The 15579-nt window shown below is 58.6% G+C and overlaps 1 protein-coding gene across 15 annotated transcripts; it reads right to left on the reverse strand.

Moving 5' to 3' along the window:
* Positions 1-1019: 1019 nt before the first annotated feature.
* On the reverse strand, positions 1020-15534 carry MED25 (mediator complex subunit 25). 15 transcript variants are annotated; one of them, XM_037005894.2, is made up of 19 exons: positions 15331-15532; positions 15191-15236; positions 14920-15044; positions 9742-9840; positions 9241-9364; positions 8792-8954; positions 8544-8674; positions 8203-8287; positions 7921-8114; positions 7372-7500; positions 6827-6912; positions 6697-6754; positions 6496-6603; positions 6218-6406; positions 5797-5868; positions 5451-5669; positions 4970-5150; positions 2546-2710; positions 1020-1823 (listed from the first exon to the last, which is right to left on the reverse strand). In XM_037005894.2, the coding sequence occupies exons 1-19, from the start codon at positions 15462-15464 to the stop codon at positions 1813-1815; spliced, it is 2319 nt and encodes a 772-aa protein (XP_036861789.1). In that variant the 5' UTR covers positions 15465-15532; the 3' UTR covers positions 1020-1812. The 15 variants fall into 15 exon arrangements, with proteins under 15 accessions (XP_036861789.1, XP_036861796.1, XP_036861788.1 ...); XM_037005901.2 differs by having other exon boundaries at positions 1020-2710; positions 15331-15534; XM_037005893.2 differs by having other exon boundaries at positions 1020-2710; positions 9241-9361; positions 15331-15531.
* Positions 15535-15579: the final 45 nt, after the last annotated feature.

The raw sequence follows: 15579 nt of genomic DNA on the forward strand, positions 1-15579 counted from the left end.
GCACCTCGAACTCAGAGAAAAACCCTTCCAAAAAGATCTGCTCCGTCGGCGCCGGCCGCCTCCCCGGGGCGTGGGACATGGCGGCGAGGCCTGCGCCCGGGCCTCTCCTCTCCCGGGGGGCGTCCCGGCGACCGAGCCTTCCTTCCGCCTCCCCTCGTGAACACGGGCCTGGGACCCAGCGTGACGGGGCACCTGGCCGGGTGCTGGGGTCAAGGGGCCTCCCTGGCTGGGGACGGGCAGAGGCGGCGGGTGGGAACTTCCTCCCCGAACAGTCCGCCCCGGACCCGAACCTATTCCCCGCAGGGCGGCCTCCACCGGCCGGGCGAGCATCTGCCTCCCCCGCGGCGGCGCTCGGCCGCCCGCCCGCTCCCCAGGACCGCTCGGCGTCCGGAACACACTTGCCTGGGGCGCCCGTCTTCCGGCTCCCTGCCCACCCCTTACGCGGGTCTCTCGGGGCTCTGGCCTTGTCCTGGCGGCGTCTTCTTCCAGAGGTCGCAAAATGGCAGCCCGGCGGCCTCGTAAGACCCACAAGCAGAGTTTGTTTGGTCCTCACAGTGTTTTTTGTTTTTAATTTGAATGCCCTTAGGCGGGGCAAGCGCTCTCCAAGTTGGCCACAGTCCCCATCATTCCCTGTTGTCTCACGCCATGCGCTCTGCACGTTCCCGTCACCTGCCTGGGCCCTGAAGCCACCCGAGGTCTCCCAACACCCCTGCTACACGCGCTGCCTGGGACGCCTCGCGCCGCCTCCTCCTCGGCCACCGCCGCCATCTGCCCGTGTCCCCCCCGTGGCATGACAAGCACCCAGGGGGCCTGTCCAGGGTGCCACTTCCCAGCCTCCCTCCCTCCCATGGCCTCAACAGTTCCGGGGCAGGGATCTTGGACTCCGATGCCTCCGGGAGCCGGGTGGGCCACAGGAGGAGCCAGCCAGCCTCGGAGGAGAAAAGTCCACGGCCAGAAATATAATCAAATTGTTATCTTTACTGAACTATGGTGAACGCATGGAACATAATACAAACAAGTATGATACTGGAGTTTATATTTCAAATTCAAAATTGAAAAAATACAAATTGAAAAATAGAAATATTTAATAATTAAAATTTTCTCTTTCATTATGCTTTTGCTCCTTTGCTTTGAGGCCGGAAGGCTGACCTCATCCCTCCCGCACGGAGATGCTGATGTCAGGCTGTGGCTGTCACGATGCGACGAACGATTTAGAATTCAACCTTGAATCCTTAAACTGGGAGCATTATTTCATTTGACTCAGTTGTAAATGGAAAACAGCTGCTGACAAGCGTGGGCACTACCAAGCACAGAGATTTGGGACAACCGCTGGAGAAAGCTGTAGGGCTGATCACTTAGCAGCCAGCACCCCGTCGCACAGCGCTTCAGTAACTACTGTTGGCGGTCTGCACTGACCAGCCACGGCAAACCGCACAGGGTTACTTACTTCACTTCCATTAAAGTCTGGAGGCAGAGAGCCTTTGGGGGAATTTGGTCTGCAACCCTACAATTTGGGTGAATCTAGTCCTGGCCATGTCTTTTGTTTCTGGAAACCAATTGCAGCAAAGGAAATGGAGTCAGAATATTCCTTGCCCATGGCATCCCCATCTTGGCAGGACTGGGCACACACGATGATACATTCAAGTAGCTGTTTGTGAACCTCCTTGCGGAGAAATAGTGTTCAGAAGGGTCGTAAGCTCGACCAAAAGGCTTTGACCGACCTTCTCAGGGGAGCCAGGCTGTGACTTCCACCTCAACGGAATGAACCAGTTTCAGCAGCTGATTTCTTCCATGGCATCATGTAACAGCAGGTCACAGAGCTTCTGTAAAACACATCGGGTCAAGTTCACCATCGACCAGCCCGTGGTTAAAGTACAGGAGCATGTCAAGGACATCCGTGGTGTGTTTCATTTTCATCTACTTAACAGTTCAGCTCCTGGTGATTGATGCAATGACCTAACTTCTGTGTCCTTGCCAGATGTCACCACCTTGGGTCAAGGCTTCCTGACGAGTTCCCCTGCGCTCAGATCATGACATCGCCACAACCGTAGCTGTGGTGAGGAATTCTGACCGGAAGTCATTTCCCAGTGTTGGGCCTACCTGGGACCCGTGTCACAGACTTCTTCAGTCACATCGAAATTCTCACCACAAATAAATAAAGCTAACTGGGTGGTAATCGTTCATGAGCAGTGACAGAAAAGGCCACAATCAACTTGACTCTTTCAAGCAACTGGATTTGTAAATCTTCTCACGTATCTTCAACTCACTGTGTAATATGCAAATATCTGTTAGACTTCAGCAAGGGTCTAAACAGATGTGTGTTTCTGCTCAGGACATGTCATTCTGCTCCTTTATAAACGTGTTGTCTGTAGCAGATTTTAATGCCTGGTGAATTCCTCTCCCTTTACTCCAGAACTGCATGTCACAGACACACCACTCCTGTCATCTCCTTTCCCACGCGAGGCCTACTGACACTTGAGGCCCTTTTTCAGTTCATCAAGTATGGCATCTCGCGTCTGTTCTGTGTACTGGTCGAAGCTCTTACCGTGCTTTGATTTATAATGACGTTTCAGGTTGTATTCTTTCAACACAGATACGATTTTTTTGCATATTAAACACATAGGCATGTTCTTCACTTCCACAAAGAAATAGGCTCGCTCCCATTTTTCTCGAAACACGCAGCCCTCTTGTTCTCTCTTTCGTTTTGCCGCTTTTGATAGAGACATAGGTACAAGAAAGATTTCACATTCCTCTGAATGCTACCACAGGAACCACCACAGTGCAAAGGCAACGACCCTCTGCCTCATGGAGGGGGAGCACGAGGGAGTGGTAGGGACTGTGGCAAACCAGAGAGCACAAGCCCCATGGAAAGGGGCAGCCCTCCAACCCGCGTTCCTAGGTGGAAGGGTGGGCCCAGGGGTGCCAGATCTCGGACTTGTCAAGAGAAGCCAAGACTGCACATTTTCTGTGTGTGCATGTGTGTGTGTGTGTGTGTATGTGTGTGTGTGAGAGAGAGAGAGAATTACCTGGATTTTTACAACTAACTTGTTAAAAAAAACATGCCGCATATGCTAACACAGGGAAGGCCAAACAAAACTCAACTGTAGAGTGGCCCACAGGCCACCAGATTGCAACCTCTCTCTGCTGGGATGGGGCCCGGGAATCTGATTTCAGCCAGCACCCCGACCAGTGCGTATGCTGGTGGTCCAGGCACGGACCACGCGCTGAGCCAACACTGGTCTAGAGGCTGCCAACAGACAACTCACTCTCTGCCCCGAGCCGGATGGCCCTTGCACTGTACTCATGTCTGTTCCCAGCTGTGCCCTGGACATCTCCCCAAGGGTGTCCCTTAGGTCCCTTGCCTCACCACACACCAAATCTGTTCCCTACAAGGATTCCCATCTCAGGAAAAGCTCCACTCTCCACCCCGTCCAGAGTCTTGGAAGGTCACTCTGTCTGGGACCTGGAACCTACATGTCATCTCATCCACTCCTGTGGCTTCAACCACTAAACACACACTGTCCCTTAAGGACATGTGCTGAGCTCCCAACATGGCATCTGTCACTCGGACGTGCCTGGGACAGTTGCCACTCACTGCTAATTCCTCCCAGCTGCCTGACTTAGGGAGGCTCCCCCACCTACCAGCACTCAGGCAGGCGCTGGGGGTCGACCTTGGCCCCACTGCCGCACCCCCAGCCCTTCCTCTGGTGCCTCCCCTCCCCAGGACCATCACCCTAGCCTGCTCCTTGCCTTCCGGGCCTGCCCTGCCCCATCACACTCCACAGCCCAGAAGGGTCTTTCTAACACCTGGCTAACCCAGGCCCGACCCCTGCTCTGGGCCCCCTGGGGCTCTCCCCAGGGCAACCTCAAGCTGTTCAGTTTGGAACCTGAGCTCCTCCAGACCCGGTACCCACCCCCTTCCTAGGCCCACCCTCCCTCACGCTCAAGCCCCAGGAGCATCCATCTTGTCACTGAACAACCCTGCTTCCTCTTGCTTCACAAATTCATGTCTGCGGTCTCCACACCGTGATGACCATTTGAGTCCTTCCTCCCTGCCTCACTGCCTCCTGCTTCTCTTCCAAGGCCCTGCTAAGCCCAGCTGGCTCAGAGGCCACTTCCAGGCCCACTGGGTACCCTCTCTACCTCTGTGACAGTAAGTGGCCCCGTGAGTTCTGCCTGCCCACCTGCCTCACATATCCCCGAGCCAGGCTACACCAGACTGCCTGGCTCACCGCTGAGGCCCTGGCGTCACCAACCCGGGGCCTCAGGGACGTCTGCTGAAGCCAGAACAAGGGCAGAGATGTCCCCCCAGGTCTCCGCCTGCCCAGTCCTGGGGGATGTCAGTGACGGGAGTCGGGGCGTGTGTTAAAAGGAACTTTATTGGGTGTCGGGGATTCAGATGAGGTCCATGAGGATGTCGTCCTCCATGACGCTGGGCTGCAGGCCCGGCTGGGGGACCGGGCCCCGGGGACCCCCGCTCAGCAGCATCTGACCTGGGGGGCAGTGGGGAAGGGACTGCATCTCCCAGTAGTCCCTGGGGCCCGGGAGGGCCCTGGGCCTGCTTCTTCCTTTCTCCTCTGGGAGCCACAGGCACTGAGTTTTCTAAGAAGCCCTGGAGGGACCCATCAGAGGGACCTCTGGCCCCATCAGGTCACAAATACTTTGTTTCCCATGAGTCTTAGGTGCCCAACCCCCAGATTACTTTTCTGGCCCTAAGACTACATTTCCCAGTAACCCCAGGAGGACACGCAGGAGGGGAATCATGGGAAGAAGCTGTTGCCCTACTAGGTCTTGGTCCCCTGAGCAGTATTTTTCAGGAGCCCTCACAGCCCCCTGAAAGCCATTAGGGAACCAGCCGCTGTTCTTGAATTCAGGGCTTCACTTCCCAGGAACCCTTGGTCTTGGGGTTCTAGCCCAGAGGCTGCTGGGTCACTCAGTCCAGACCCTTGCCCTCCCAAGACCCCCTTACCTGGCAGTGGAGCCCTCGGGGGAAGCTGCGCGGGCCAGGACTGGGCAGGCGGTGGGTGCAGGAGGGGGGGCCCCAGCGGGGGCTGCCCCAGGCCCTGGTGCGGTGGGGGCAGCAGTGCAGGAGCCCCTGGTGGCTGGAGGTGGTGGAGGGAGGCCTGGGGTGGGGGCACCCCAGTCTGGGGCTTGGAGAACAAAGCAAGCAGCTCAGAAAAGCCCCCAGTGGAGAGCCCCCAGCCCACTATGTAGCGTCTAGCTGCTTCAGAGAATACCTTATCCAGCAGTTAGCTGGGAGGAGGGCCTCCCTCTTCAAAGGAATCTTAGCAAAAGACCCCAAACAGAGAGGACCAGTCTGCCTGAAGCCCTCTGTAGGGCTCTATTCACAACCACTGATCAAAGAGAACCTCCCTCCCACCAGACAACAGGGCTGGAGCCATGAGGGCTGGGAACCTGGACTCCTGTTCACCCACACCCACAAATCTCACCGGTGGTGGGTTGAGGAGGAGGCTCCGCAGTTGAGGGTTGGCCCCAGGGTTCTGGGGCCGAAGGATGGGTCCAGGAGGTGGGGGGCCGGGGGCCACTCCAGGAGGGCCTTGGGGAGCCCCTGGAGGGGCCTGGGCAGCACCTTGGGGCTGGGGCTGCCCCGTGGCCGCAGAGGCCCCCACAGTGCCCTGCGGCTGTGGCTGTGGCGGGCGGAGCTGGAGCTGGCGGGAGAGATGGGGGTGAGGGCCAAGGTAGAATCCCGGCCCCTTGGCCGCTGTGGCCCTGTCTGGACAGCATTCTCTGGGGCCTCCCCTGCTCTGGCCCTGACCCCACAAGCCCTCTCCTCACCAGATTCTGCGAGGGTCTTGCCTGGTCCTCCAGAATGGGGCCCAGCCCAGGAGGCGCCTGCTGTGTCCCCATCTGTGTGAGGAGGGGGAGGTCAGTAACAGTGGGGTGAGGGTCCTGTGTCCAAGAGGGTCTGAGTCTTGAAGGCGACCCATAAGGAAGGAGCCGGGAACATCTTCTTGTTGGTGGGGTGGGGCGCCTGGGAAGTAAACCTCCCTCGTGGGGACGAACGGTGTCCATAGAGTCAGTGAGGATGCTGGGAAGGCCACAGTGAGGCGGAGCCACAGGACGGTACGCAGGGGTCACGTCTCAGGACCAAGTGTGGGTGTGGCAGCCCAGGAGGGGCGCTCTGGGGTCTGGCTGTGAGCTCAGGGACCCAGGTGGGCAGGGGTGGGGCTGGGGAGCAGGGGGCTGTGTCTCTCACCCCGCGCTGCTGCTCCAGCTTCTGCTGCTGGACTTGCTTGTGGTTGGTGATGACCTGCCGGATGCCGTTGACGAAGCCGCTCTGGTCGTAGGGGATGAGGCCCATGAAGATCTTCTTCTTGGACGAGTAGAGGAGCATGAGCACGCGCACTTCGCAGGGCGCCGTGTGGGGGAAGTGCACGCAGCCCGCCTGCGGGAGGGCGGCGGAGGCGGTCACGGCCTGGAGGAGGGCACGCCAGCCCTCCCGCCGCCGGAAGCCCTGCCCGGCCCGGGACTCACGAAGCCGTTGCCCATGATGCGGTAGAGGCCCTTGAGGGACTCCAGGTCCTTGTTGGTGAAATGGAACTGGACCATCCTTGAGTTCCGGAACAAAGGGCCCAGAGTGGTCTGGAGGAGGCACAGAGGTCAGGGAGGACAGGAAGGGCGGAGGGGGCGGCAGGGGCGAGGGAAGGGAAACGGGGTCCTCCCGCCAGTGCTCACCAGCAGCTGCTGCGGGATGAGCTGCATGATCAGCTTCTGGGGCCACTGCTCCGTCTTCCTGGGGGCGGTGCCAGGAGGTGTCAGGGCCACGCCCACCGCGCCTCGCCCACCCGGCCCGCCCTTCACCTACAGGTTTTCGCCGTGATTCACGTAGACCTGGCAGGGCAGCGACCGCGTCAGCTTGGTGTTGGCATCCACGGAGGCGGGTTTGGGCTTCTGAAGGGAAGAGAAGGGTGTGTCACAGCGGGAAGGGCCCTGAGCCCCAGTGCCCTCAACCCATCCCCTGGGAGCCCCCCAGTTCAGGCTCTTCCCCATTTTAAGCCCCACAAGCTGTGGGCCCTCCTCCAGGCCATCAATCCCTCAATCCTCTCATCTTCAAACTCCATGAACACCGGAGATCCCCCCCTTGCCGCAAAAACCCATACCCCCCTGTCCCCAACATGCCACAACCCCCTGGACCTCTGTCCAGACCCTGAATCTGAGCTTTCTCTCAGTTCTTCACCTGCAACACAATTCGTACCACCGCCCTGGTCCTGAACTTGGGGCCACAAATCCCACACTTCCTCAAGACCATCCTCAGGACCACAGGTCCCATGGCCCCAGGGGGGCCAGGCCCGGCCCTGCGTGCCACCGGCTACAAGACCCACAAGCCCAAGGCTCCACAAGCCTGCTCACCTCCTGCCACTCGAGGACCCCGCTCCAGGCCAGGAGTTTGTTGGAGACAGACTGCTGCCCACCGAGGGCCGGGGCCCCTAGCTGGGCTGTGGAAGGGCCACTCACGCCGCCTGGGGCCACCGTGCCCGCCTGCAAGGGGCAAGGACAGGGCAGTGGGCAGGGTCAGGTCACCTCCCAGGAGGGGCTGTCCTGACAGAGACGGACCAGCGGCAAGAACGATGGCTACCCAGTCCCCAGCATCACACACCCAGAGGACCACTCAGCCAGCCCTTGGGCCACAAATGGCCTGTGAGATCTGAGGACTCTAGAGCCCCAGGGTGCCCTGGCTCCCTGGGTCTCTCAGGCACCTCAGAGTAGTCTTCACCCACCAGGAACCAAAACCCCACGATTCCATCCCCAGACCCGCTAGTCGGCAGCATCCACAGCACAAGCCCCACGAGTCCGAGGACCCAGGACCAGAGGACCCGGGGAAGGCGAACTGCTGCTCTTCTGTGCTGTCAGCGGCTGCAGGCGGGGCAGCGTGGGGGTAGGAGGCCTGCAGGCACCTACCATGGATGGTGCGCCAGGCTGCGCAGGGGGTGCCAGGCCCGGGCCAGAGGCCACCGTGGAGACCAGGCTGGGCTGGGAAGCAGGGGGTGGCTTGGGAGCGCCAGGGGGCCCTGGAGGCAGTGGGGGTGCTGGTGCCTGGCTGAAGGGGGGACCCACTCCTGGAGCAGCTTGCTGGAGAGGGTTGATGGGCGAGACTGGGGGAGAGACCAAGGCAGGAAATGGGGACATGTGCAGAGGGGGCTGGCCGGCCCCGCCCACCCCCATCCTTGCCCCAGGACTCACAGCGCGGGCCCAGCCCGGCCTTCTGGTTCTTGGCAGCCTCCACAGCATTCTGGGCGGCCACCTGGGCTGCACTCAACCCAGGAACCTGGGGTTACAGGGCAGGGGCTGGTGGGGGCCGCGTGCCCGTCCTGGTGTCCCATGGGGCCATGCCATCCCAGCTCCCACACTGCAGGGGCTCATGAGTTCCATCGCCCCACAGAGATGTGATTCTCGGACCCCAAGAGTCCAACACCCCCATTTCCCCTCATCCCACAAGCCCAGCATCCACCTAGGTCTTTCCCAAGGGGACAGGGCTCCCACGAGGCTCCAGAAGCGTGTCCCCCTCCCGGTGACATCCCTACCTGGTACTGCTGGGGGACAGGGGGCAGAGGCTGCTGGGGGGCTGCGGAGAGTGTGGCACCCGAGGGTGGAGCTGGAGGCAGGGGTACGGGCTGCTTTGGCTGGAGGGTGCCTGGGGCTGAGCCACCCCCAACTGAGAGCCACCAATGGACGATGGCACCGAGAGAAGGGGTTGGAGAGAGGGGAGAAAAACCCAAGTCAGAGGGAGCCGGGGAGGGCCCCCTGCCCCCCACCAGCACCCAGGCCTCACCCGGCAGCACAAGCCCCCGCACCAGCACCATGTGCCGGGGGTCCTGGCTAACGTCTGTCGGCGGCTGCAGCGGCTCCAGCAGAGCCGGGGGAGCCGCCTTCTCGAACAGAAGCCTGAGGGCAGGCAGTTTCCGGGGGGACACAATGGAGAAGTGGATGCCACGCTACAGGAGGACAGGCAATGAGGATGGGCTGCAGAGGCCGACCCCAGGCCGCCACACCTGCTGGGTGGCTGGACACCTGGGCCCTAAGTTCCCATCGGGCTTTAGGACGGGGGACCAGGAGATCTGTACTGGCTGCCCCAGAGAAATCTGGGTCACAGCTCTTCCAACAGGGGCACGCAACCTGGCCGCAGAGTGACTATCCTGCGACCCGAACCTGTGCTCCAGCCCCCTCCTCCCTCAGCCCGAGGCCAGCCGCAGCCCGGCCCTCAGAGGCAAAGGCCCTCACCTCCCCGATCTTCTGCACAAGGCTCTCGGTCGTGCAGCCGGAGTATGTGGTGCTCTCGACAGCGGGCAGCAGGTACGGGGGCGAGTTACAGATAAGGAGGCAGACTCGGTGCGTCTGGCCACTGCTAGGGACAAGGGGACGCGAAGCAAGTGGCGATGGGGCCCCCAAGAAGGTCCCACACTCAGCACCCAAGCAGGCGCCGGGACCCCAGCCCACAGGGAGTCGGCGGCAATGGCCCCACTTTACAGCCAGGAGCGCTGAGGCTCAGGAAGGTTCCTGGCTCACGCTGAGCCACCCAGCAGGAGGCAGCGGAAGACAGACCCAGAGCGGACGCCCCTGCCCACTGAGGACAGAGACGAGGCACTGGTCAGGGGGCACCTCCTGTCTGCTGGCCCTGAGCCCTCAGCACACGGCCCGGCGGGTTCCCCGGGGTGAGGCAGGGGCAGAATCCCAAGCCAGGTGGAAAGAGACTGCCAGGGCCCCAGGCAGAGGCGCACTCACATCTGCTCCCGCATCTTCTTGAAGTCATCGAAGAGCTGCAGGGCTGTGCTGAGGCCTTCGGCAATGAGGCTGCAGCTCTCGCCACCGCCACCCATGAACCTGCAGGGGCCAGGTGGTCAGGGCCAGGGGCCCCCAGGCACACTGGACAGGGGGCGTGGGAACACTGGCGAACTCCCTGCTCTATCCCCGGTTCTGGCCCAGTGCCGTGGCCAGAGGACGGGTCCAGGACACACAGGCAGCCCAGGCCTTGTTCTGACATCTGAGCACCTCCCCTGCCTGGGCATCTGTTCCATCTTTAAAGCCAGCCTTGGCCTCTTTCCACCCTCCTGGACTGGCTAGAGGGCTGCCTGTCTTCCCACGGTGTTAGGGTTGAACTGTGTCCTCCAAAAAGATATGCTGAAGTCCTAACTCCCAGAATCTCAGAACGTGCTCTGATTTGTAAAGAGAGTCTTTACACAGGCCATCTGGCCATAGGGAGGTCATCAAGGTGGACCCCCACGCAGCATGACCAGTGCCCTTATCAAATGAGGCGACTGGGACACAGAGACACGTGCGCACAAGGGAAGACGATGCAGACCCAGGGAGAATGCCGCGTGGACACTGGAGTGGCGCTGCCGCAGCCAGGGGTCACCTAGGGCGGCCAGAAGCTGGAAAAGGCACGGGCGGGTCCCCCCTGCAGGCTCAGGCCTGGCCCACCCAGGCCTCAGGCTCCTGGCCCCGGAGTGAGGTACTACGGTTCTGTTGTTCTGAGCCACCAGCGTGGCTACTCTGTTACCGCAGCCCCTGGAAACTGATGTACACAGAACCCTGACTTCCCTCCCAGCCGATGTGCGACCTGCAGATGGGTCCCCAGCGCCCGACCTCTGTGGGGTGTGGCCTCTCCTTAAGCCCAACTGTTGCTCCCACGCTTCTTCCTGGCACATGACCGTGAGGCTGACTCTGCCACAGAGGACATATGGGCCCCTCTCTGGGGGCCCTGAGCGCCAGTCCCCTCAAACTGTGGCCGCTGTGTCTGTCTGCGCCTGTGTCCCCGTTAAGGCAGGGATGTCACCCCTCCCCCCGTCTGGCACAAGGGAGGCCTTGGGAAATGTGTGTTAAATAAACGAATGGCTGTAAGTCTGACCATGTCCATCAAGGCCAAAATAAAGCCAAGCTCTCAGCCAGGCATTTGGGGCCCTCCATGCCCGGGGCTCCATCCCTCTGGGTACAGTCCTCCAGGACGTCTCCCATGGCCCGGTCTCCATCATCTGCCACATGACCCAGTCTCTGCCTGTGCCCACACACCCCCATTTTCTGATCCAGGGAGACCCTACTTATCAACCCTATGAACACCCAGCCCAGCATCTCCTCTTCCGGAAGCCTGCCTATGTGCCAGCGATCTGAGGGCCCGCCTCAGTCACATCACAAGTCTGTCACATCACTGCACACCACGTGCATCCCCGCCAGCGCCAGTACAGCCCTCAGTGAGGAAGGGCGGGCCGTCTGGGCCATGTCCAGGATGTGCCCCGGGCTCCCGGCAGCCCGGCCCCTCCACTCCTACCCAAGCTCACTCTGATTTCTTTCCAGCGCAGGCTTCCTCCACCTTCTGCTCCCACGGGCCATGTGCTCCCTGACCCCGGGGCCCCCCTTCCCTCGCAGGGCCCTCGGCCACACCGCTCGCGGCTCCTCCCCTCCAGCACCCGCTCCTCGCCTCTCCTCCTCCTCCTCCCCATCAGAGACTCTGGTTCGCACAGGAATTTCAAGGCCATGGAGTCGCGGGAGACCCCACGAATGAACTGCCCGTGTGTCCGCCCTGCCGCTGCCTTCCTGCTCTGAAGAGCTCCAACCACGATTTCCAGGGCCTTCCCAAGACTCTGCCCTGGCTGGGGGGCTGCACCCACCGGGCATGGACCAAATGCCACTGAACTGTTCACTTTAAATCACTACTTTTTTGTTATGCGAATTTCACCTCAATTACAAAAAGCAGTTTCTGGGGGAACACGTGATTGAGGCCCCGCTGAGATCTTAAAACCTGCCTTCTCCTTAGTGAACACTGAGTGTGAGCTGTCTCTTACCAGCTCTGACAGACACGTAACGAATATCTTGTCCAAGCAAAGCAAAAACTCGAAAATGAAGAGCAGAAATAAAATACAGCCAGGGGCAAAAAGTATCATTAAGGTTATGATTAAGCCCTAATTCCAAATAAATCTCGTAAACCTTTCACAAAAATAAAGTAAAATAAAAATAAGTGGACAGCGCCGAGTGACAAGCTGGCTCTCGTACAGCTTCCTGGTGCTCTCGCTCACTGCACCCGTGCCACTCAGTGTCACAGTCCTGCTCCTCATCTCCAACTGTCCCCGCCTCCTAGGTCCCAGGAGGCCCCAGGAGGTACCAAGCAAAATGCAAGAATGTGAAGGGCACCCAAGCCCTGACCCAGGGCTCCCTGCATGCCAGGCCCCGCCCCCAGTCTGTCACCCCACAAGAACACCAGCTCTAAGGGGGCCGGGACCCTGCCTGTCTCGTGTCCTGATGCCTCAATGCCTCGTTGGCTTCACAAACATTTGCCGAATGGATGAATGGACTCACTGTCACAGTGCTGTGGCTTCGGAGGGCACTGGGGGCTACTTTCCTTCCATCTCTGCTCTGTCTGATTCTGTGCCCCCCTTGTTAAGAAAGGAAATGGGACATCAGAAATTAATCTTCTCACAGCAAGGGCGTTTCAAAGGTCACACCGCATGCTTTGTTCCTTCGGTTACAGACATTCCAGGAGAAGACAAGATTTCCCAAAGTGTGAACAGAACTTGCTGACTTTTTCTGTGATCCGTTACAGACCCGGCTGGATGTCACAGAAATTGCACTTAGATGGTTACACAGGACTTGTTAAAAGAACGTCTATTGTGAAAGTTAAACAATGGCTTGAAATATTTATCAGCTGGTTGGGAGGATTTGGCAATGAGCGCACTGCATACAAAGCTTTTTTTATTTAGTTAAAAGATACAGCGTATTCTAAGTTGATTAAGTGGGAAGGGAGGAGATGGTCGAGATGTTCAGAAACCTTTACCTCCCTGGTACCGTCAAAATTCTTAAATAGAAGGGGGTTTGACTGATTTTCCTGACACTTAAACACCCACCAGAAGGTTTGGTTTCTTGGTAATTATCTTCCCTATAGCTTTCACTTGTTCATTTACTCAGCCAAGATCTCCTAAAGCCTCTTGGGTGCCAAATCCTAGCTAGAAGCAAACAGCAGGAAAAAACCCAGGGACCTGGACATTCACAGTCTAGAGGTGTAGGGCTGTGACAGGGGAACACCTGGGAGTAATGAGGACAGAGGAGGAATCAACTAGCTGCTTGCCAGCATGGAGGGAAGGGATATTAGAGTTGGGTCTTGAAGTTTATACAGGAGTTCACCAGGGCTGGGAGCGGGCGGATGGCACAGACTCAGAGTATGAAGTGCCACCTGGGCATTCATTCACTCACACATTCAACAAAGTTTTCCTTAGGCCTCCTTTCTGATAGGCCCTCTGCTGGATGCTACGGACTTCAGGGACAGCAGCCCTGGACTCAAGAAGCTCCCACTTAATACTGTTCAAGTACAACCACTACCCCAGTGGTTCTCAGCTGGGGTGGACTCCCCCAACCCCAAGGCATGTGACAATGTCTGGAGACATTTTTGTTTGTCACAGCTTGGGAAGTGGCTACTGGCATCTAGTACCTAGAGGCCAAGGGTGCTCCTGAACAATCCCGCTGCACGGGACAGTCTCCCACAACAAAGAATTGTTTGACCCAAAGTATCAGCAGTACTGAGATTGAGAAATCCTACTCTGTCCTGACTACCAAATATAATGTCTGATGGGGAAACTGAAATGTCAACTTCCCAGTGAATGTGCAGCACCCAGCCAAGCACACAAAGCCTGGAACAAGGTAGGCACTCAACAAACATTTACTACACAAATGTATGAAGGTAACAGCAGCCACAAACCAGGGCCACTGAATGAACTCTGACCACAGTCCAGACCCTGAACTAAGCACAAGATGATTAGTTCCTGTTATTCTCCTAAGAGCACTAACTACAGTTATCCATTTGCAAACCGAGACCAAGACCCCCAAAATTAGCAAACACACAGCTCTTAATACACACCAGGTACTGTTTTAGTCATCAACTCATTTAACTCCCCAAGTATGCCTATGAAGTCATGGTAGCCAGGCCCCCAAGGAACCCCACCTTCTGATATTCATGCCCCTCAAGCACTGAACGGAGCCGACTTGTCTACCAAAGAGAATGTGGCAGAAGTGATGGCATGTGGCTTCCAAGACTTGGTCATAAAAAGCCTGTGGCTTCCTCTGTGCCCGTTCTGTTGCATTGCTCGGTCTGGGGGAAGCCAGCTGCCATGTCGAGAGGATACTCTGCAGCCCCACAGGGAGGCCTGTGGGTAGCAGCCATAGGTGAGCCACCCTGGAAACGGATCCTCCAGTCCCAGTGAAACCTCTGGATAACTGTAGCCCTGGCTGCAATCTCATGAGAGGCCCTGCGCCAGAACCGGGCAGCCAGGCCACTCCTAAATTCCTTGTGTACAAAAACCCCACGAGATAGTAAAAGTTTGTTGTTTCAAGCCGCTCAGTTTTGGGGTATTCTGTTACACAAACGTGGATAAGCAGTGCAGCAAAAAACTAAGGCAAATACTATTACCACCCCCCCTTTCAGAGATAAGTTATATTAAGAGGGGGCAGGGATTCCTCAGTCTGGGGACTCTGCTGTGGGTTAGTTATGATTAGACCCCGGCTGCCTGCCCGTGCAAGAACCTGCAGTGTGAAAGTTCAAAATTCGATTCAAAGCACAGAGGGATCTTTCTTGGGCTAGCCCCGTCTCCCTCGCACTCAGGCTTCAGGCTTCTGAAAAAGGACGGCTGGAGTAGAGATGGGAAACAGAGGACAGAAAAGAGAGAATCAAACGTGGGGTACCGGGTGGGTGCTGGAGCTCAGCTGTCTCCCTGACTGGGAAGCTTTTTCTCCTTCCAAACAGGATGGCAAAATCACTGCGCACACAGAACCCACCAAAGCACGGACTTAGGGGCACAAACACATCCCCTTCAGTCTTTTCGGTCACCCGTTATGAGGGAATGGTTCTTGTCGTTCAAACAATGTCACCATCCGTTAACGGTCCCCCAGACCCCCCACCCGCAAGCACAGGAAAAAGCTCACTTAATGCCATCGAGCCAGGTGACAAACTCATAGGCGCTGCTGGTGGGGGCGTGACATTGTACGTAGGACTCAGGAGCGCAGTCCACCGTGTTGAACACCACGAGGCTGTACTGGGTCCCCCCATACTGGGAGAGGAAAACAGGAACTGTTCACCTGAGATCCCAGCGCCTCCTCTCTGAGGCCCGGGACTCCAGACCGCCAGCCCCTGCTCGGTCAGACCCAGGAGTCCGGGCCCCCGGGCCTCTCCTCCCTCAACAGTCCCAAGACTCACGTCTCCCCCGAAGTCTGTCTCGGCCGGAGGACCACCATTAAAATACCTGTGAGGGTCGGAAGTGAAAGGTTGGGGTCAGAAAGAGGAAGGGGAAACCTAGCGTCGGAGGGCGGTGTTGGAGTCGCGGAAACGGCACTCACTCGATGGCCGGGAGCAGGTAGTGCTTGCGGAGCCCCTCGAAGTAGGGCCCCAGGTTGGCCGTGCCCTCGATCACAAACACCACGTCAGCCACGAGACCCCCGGCGCGGGCCGGGCCCTCCGACCCGGGGACCATGCCCCGCGTAGCAGCTGCCACCGCCGCGCGAGCCACCGCGGGAGCAGCGGAAGGGCGCCTGCGCTGCGCGCGCACCCGCGCCACACTACGCGCCGCCGAGCCGCGCGTGCCGCCA

This window comes from Manis javanica, chromosome 17, assembly GCF_040802235.1.
Source record: "Manis javanica isolate MJ-LG chromosome 17, MJ_LKY, whole genome shotgun sequence".
In the NCBI taxonomy this organism is placed as follows: domain Eukaryota; kingdom Metazoa; phylum Chordata; class Mammalia; order Pholidota; family Manidae; genus Manis; species Manis javanica.

Bases quoted from the DNA above. Each gene is read 5' to 3' on its own strand.
- MED25 (XM_037005901.2), bottom strand. From the start codon at position 15,464: ATGGTCCCCGGGTCGGAGGGCCCGGCCCGCGCCGGGGGTCTCGTGGCT. The intron at 5,151-5,450 runs GTGAGATTTGTG...TTGTTCTCCAAG, and splicing joins TCCTCCTCAACCCACCACCG to CCCCAGACTGGGGTGCCCCC. The intron at 2,711-4,969 runs GTAAGGGGGTCT...CTCTATCAAAAG, and splicing joins CCCGAGGGCTCCACTGCCAG to CGGCAAAACGAAAGAGAGAA.